The sequence below is a fragment of the Montipora foliosa genome, chromosome 11 (assembly GCF_036669935.1).
Source record: "Montipora foliosa isolate CH-2021 chromosome 11, ASM3666993v2, whole genome shotgun sequence".
NCBI lineage: Eukaryota > Metazoa > Cnidaria > Anthozoa > Scleractinia > Acroporidae > Montipora > Montipora foliosa.
Genome location: NC_090879.1, coordinates 7,196,617 through 7,201,616, shown reverse-complemented (window position 1 = coordinate 7,201,616; position 5,000 = coordinate 7,196,617). Strand labels below are relative to the sequence as shown.

The 5,000-nt window shown below is 41.5% G+C and overlaps 2 protein-coding genes across 3 annotated transcripts in view; one reads left to right on the top strand and one right to left on the bottom strand.

Moving 5' to 3' along the window:
• The window catches only part of LOC137976335 (galactose/N-acetylgalactosamine-binding lectin CEL-III-like), a 58,225-nt gene that overhangs the window by 41,901 nt on the left and 11,324 nt on the right, over positions 1 to 5,000 (bottom strand). The gene's annotated exons all lie outside the window — the stretch shown is intronic.
• On the top strand, positions 654 to 1,733 carry LOC137976624 (uncharacterized). Its single transcript, XM_068823997.1, has one exon. The coding sequence runs from the start codon at positions 654 to 656 to the stop codon at positions 1,731 to 1,733; it is 1,080 nt and encodes a 359-aa protein (XP_068680098.1).

Here is a 5,000-nt window from a genome sequence, read left to right as displayed (position 1 = left end):
TGGCCACTATAAGGGACCGTTACCAAGCAACAGGCCTTTCAAAGAAAGTTGTTGACATCTTGTTGGCCTCGTGGGGAACGGCCACCCAGAAGCGGTACTCAGGCCCCTGGAGGGCATGGTACGCTTTCAGCCTCTGTAATAGAGGTTCTTGCATTTCTTGCACCCCTAGTTATAAAAGGCACTTTAGAATACAGGACTATAGCTCAGGCTCATGACCCAGTTGGCTCTACTCAGTTAGGAAGACTCCCCGTTGTGGCTCGTTTTATGAAAGGGGTGTTTAAGCTTAAACCCCCTCAACTTATATACTGCTGTACATGGAACATTAAGACTGCCTTGTCATTCCTAGAGTCCTTGGAACCCTTAGAAGAATTGACACTAATGCAGTTTTGCTTTAAAACTGTTTTATTACTACCATTTGCGTCCATCCTTGAAGTGTGACGAATTTTGCGCGTAGTTTTACTTTTCAAACGTTAACGGTTTAGTCTCATACCTGTCACGTTTTACGAATGAAACGTTAGCAGTCAGGTCACGAAATTGGTAACGTTTTTGGCGCCAAAAGGTCATGTTTTGATCACGTCCTGTGCATGTTTACCAGTTTTGCCCGCTCACTTAAATATATATGTATATAAGTTTTGCAAATTAAGCTTACTAGAATGGAGGCGAGAAAAGTGAACCAATTTGGCAGAAGTTACAGACCTGGAGTGGCATTGGCTCAAGATCTTAAATTCTTGATCATTGATAGCATTATCAGAGACGGAGGCGACAGAATTACGGGTTATATTCCACGGAGTGTTACACAATTTGCAAGGGAGTTGCGTGTTTCTGTAAACACGGTAAAATCGGTGTGGTTTAGATATTGCGAAGAAATGATAACAACGCCGAAACCTAAAGGAGGCTTGACATTCGAAAAACTAAAGGAAGATGACCGCGAACTCATTGAAGTTTTGAAGCTCCACTCTCCATCCATGTCCCTTTCTGAAATAATGGAGGAGTTAGAACAACTTGGAGGACAAGAAATTTCAATGTCGGCCGTTTCACGAGCCATAAAAAGCAGGCTACCTTCCGGTGACCAGTATTCACGAAAAAAACTTACAAAAGTGGCAATGGAGCCATTCACCCCAGATAACTTATTTTATACTCAGCTGTTTATCAATTACGTATCTTCAAAAGATCCAAGGAACCTGAAATTTTTCGACGAAGCGGGAATAAAGATTCCTGACGTGGGAACTCGCACGTATGGACACAGCCCGCAAGGATCACGATGTGTAGAAGTGGGGAGGAAACTCGAATCTCCGAATACAACTTTAAATATGCTGGTTTCTCTGAATGGCCCAGAGTATTATAGTATCGTAAGCGGGGCTACAAACACAGCCCGTTTTCTTTCATTTTTTCAAGAGGCAGGTGAAAGTGTAAACATTGAGACGGGTAGACCGTGTCTCGAAGTCGGTGACATTGTTATTATGGATAATTTATCTTCTCATCATTTTGAAGGAGGTGAGATTTTGGAAGAATGGTTTGGTACCATGGGAATTGAGTTGTTATATACGCCTTCATATTCTCCAGATCTTAACCCAATAGAGCTTTGTTTTAATAAAATTAAATGTGAATTGAATGGTAACTTGAAGGAACTTGTTCATTCCAATATTAATTTAGCAATAGCAGAAGCAGTTGAGACTATCAGAGCACGGGATATGGCTGGATTTTACGAAGCTACAGATTACCTGTTTGTATGAGGACTGTATAATATAACGTATGTCGGTAGTGTGCAATTTTTTTCTCCGAAATGCCGTTGAACCTTTCAATGTAAATGAAGTTATTCAAGTTCACATTTCCCAGAAAAGTTTGTAGTAGACCGGTATTAGTGGTGCCCGATGGACATATCATGGCAAACGGAGAAGCCATAGATATATATATATTGCCAGTGTACGTGCCACTGAGTTCATTGTTATTTTAAATTGCACGCGTCCTTCAAATACAAATGAACATATATTTAACTTGAATTTCAGCGCAGAGGTACAAAAATTTCCGCGAAACCCCATGCCCTGGTTATCAGTGTCAGGAAATGTAGTTTTTCTATACCAAAAGTTGTGTTGACAATAAAAATAAGCGTATATATTTTGCCAGATCTGAGTACTTTTTGTACCGCCCAGGTTATAACATCGCAGACACTGTCATAGGTTAAAAGAGATGATTTGATTGTCATTAGGATATCAAGAAACGTAGTTTTTCTGAAAAGAAAATATTTATTTTTTTCAAAAGGTATAAAACATAGCTTTCACTTTCTGTCTTTTTCAACGGCTCGTGTGTACAAAGTTCTCTTTCTTGACACAAAAAACTCAACGCGGAACCTGTCAACAACAACTCGACTGATTAATTTAATTTTACATGAAAGATGTACAATATGAAAATATTAAAACACCAACGAAAAGTCTTCAGTTCCTGCTATGACGAGTTCCTGATAAGTTTAACAATAGAGATGCAGCTTCATATTCACAAGCACCACTCGACTCCTGTTTAGTACTAATTGACCGGTTGAATTCTACAGTTTTCGTACTGTTTGTACTTGTAGTACAGGTCGCAGTACATGTGTTACACGGATCGGGAGGATATTGCATTGAATACTTGCTTGTGAGTGACTGACCCATTGCACCTACTGCTACAGGGAAATGGACGCCCGAAGGAAAAACTGCTGGGTGTGGAGGTGGCAAGAAGTCATAAGAGTAACTTGTGTTTACGCTATTTTCGCTTGTAGACTGTTCCCGCAGGCTTTCCCGGATCACCATTGCTAACTGCTCGGCCTCTTCCCCCTTATTTCTTGGAGCAGTATACAAAATTTGTGAAGAAATTGCCCCATCACTAGAACTGTTACATGCATGTTTACTACTGGGGAATTCTACACCATACCGCTCAAGGGACGGTTTTGCTGGATTTTCACGCTTACGGCTGCCGCCCTGCTTTGACCTAGAAAATGCAAGACTGCCAGAATTATTGTCAGTAAGAGCTTTTTCTAAAATATTTCCGATGTCTTGTTTCCCAGGTATTTTTCCTCTAAAGTTCTTCTTACAGTATTCCTCCACGAGGTAAACATGTTTACGTAATAATGACCAGTGTTTTGTGCCGTTCACAAGGTATGCCGCCTTGTTCACTTCGAACAAGTCACTCTCGATGCGGTTTTGTACTTTGTCTTTCATTCTTTCTACAGCACTCTTTTTACTTTCCAACTCTTCGAATAACCTGTTAAGCTCACTTTGATGTCTCTTGATTTGACAACGCATTTCTTTCACGTTGAGTTCACCAGGATGAAATTTTTCGTCTCCACACTTAAAGACAGAGGAGCATTTCCCGTACACGCACGTACGAGCAGAGTGTCCTAAACGCAAATGGCAATTTCTGCAAATATTTCCATCTCGAGGATCAGACTTAACTCTTTCTAGTTTCATTTCAGTTTCGTGTACTTTCTCGCGCAGTTGCTGAATCTGGGACCTCTTCTGTTCAATTATTTCTTCAGTTTTTATGATGTACCTTTCAAGAGGAGTTCTTTCACTGCATAAAGACGACTTTTCATGTCGATTTGTACGCGTTTCAATGATTTCTGTGGTCGTTGTCGAATCTTGCCCACCACCATCAACGTAGTTGAGGATATCTCTATTGAGAGAAACCCGGGCTGAGGGCCGTCCTTCAGTAGAGCTAGATTGACTGGATGGTTCAGCCCTCTGGACAGGCTTTGCTTTCACAGAAGGTGAAGAACCCTCGAATACTCTTAGCTTGAGTCGCTGAATGTCTGTTCCTACAATTAGTTTTGACGTGGAAATGGCAATTCTCAGGATAATTGCATCGTTATTCAAAACTACATACTCTCCTTCGTCATTTTCATACAGTATCCCGAACGTTAAAAAACGCATCTTAGGAATATTACTTGTTATGGCATTGTTCAACTCGTCAACAGTTTTTGGCGGAGCCATAAAAAAAACCCTCCTCGTATCACCAATTTCGACTTGCACTTGCATTTCCGACTCCATAGTTGCTTCGCACGTGAACCTGCCTTCACTGGATGTGAAACTTGAAAACATGCACAGCACGTGAACAAAACATGATCTTTTGGCGCCAAAAACGTTGTCAATTTCGTGACCTGACTGCCAACGTTTCATTGGTAAAACGTGACAGGTATGAGACTAAACCGTTAACGTTTGAAAAGTAAAACTACGCACAAAATTCGTCACACTTCAAGGATGGACGCAAATGGTAGTATTAGCACTGAGTTCAGCGGCAAGATCTCATGAACTGTCTGCGTTGGACTTGACGTATTCTCTCAAGAAAGAGGGGTCATGGAAATTTTCACTCCCCACACATGTGAAGAACTCCAGACCTGGTCAGCCAGCTCGAAAGTTTTGAGGAGCGTCTACCTCAGCTTCTGCCGCGGCAGGACTGTCTGCTGAGCTTATCTTGGAAGCTGAAGACTGGGCTTCTGTGCAGACCTTCGAACGGTTCTATCACAAAGAGTCATCTGCTGTTGCCTTTGCAAGGGCTGTGCTTAGCGGAATACCTCTTTGTTATACAGTTACAGGAGGCTTTGTATTGTTGTAGGATAATTAACTTTCTTTCTAGCCTCTTTTGAGAAGTGATTGTTCATTACGGTTGTGTTACTTTGCCTTATCCTATTTGCGGGAGGCATTTATTGTATTGTTGGAGGATCTTTAGACCTCATCTAGCTTCATGTAGTATTATTAAATTGTTACGGCTGTTATTTGGCCTTGACTTATTCGCTTGGTAGTATTGCTTTGGTATACTGCACCAGTATTGCGACTTTCAGTCGGAGAGGGATGAATGAGAAATTACATTTCCCCGGAGGGTTACTTACCAGACGGGGAGATGTAGTTTTTTTCCCGAGGAGACTCGACTTGATGATAGTTCTCCGAGCCCGTCGCAGACTGATATGAGCAATATTGGTCCCCAGGCCATTGAAGGATATCTTTTCGTTCCCTCCCTTGTACTGCCAATCG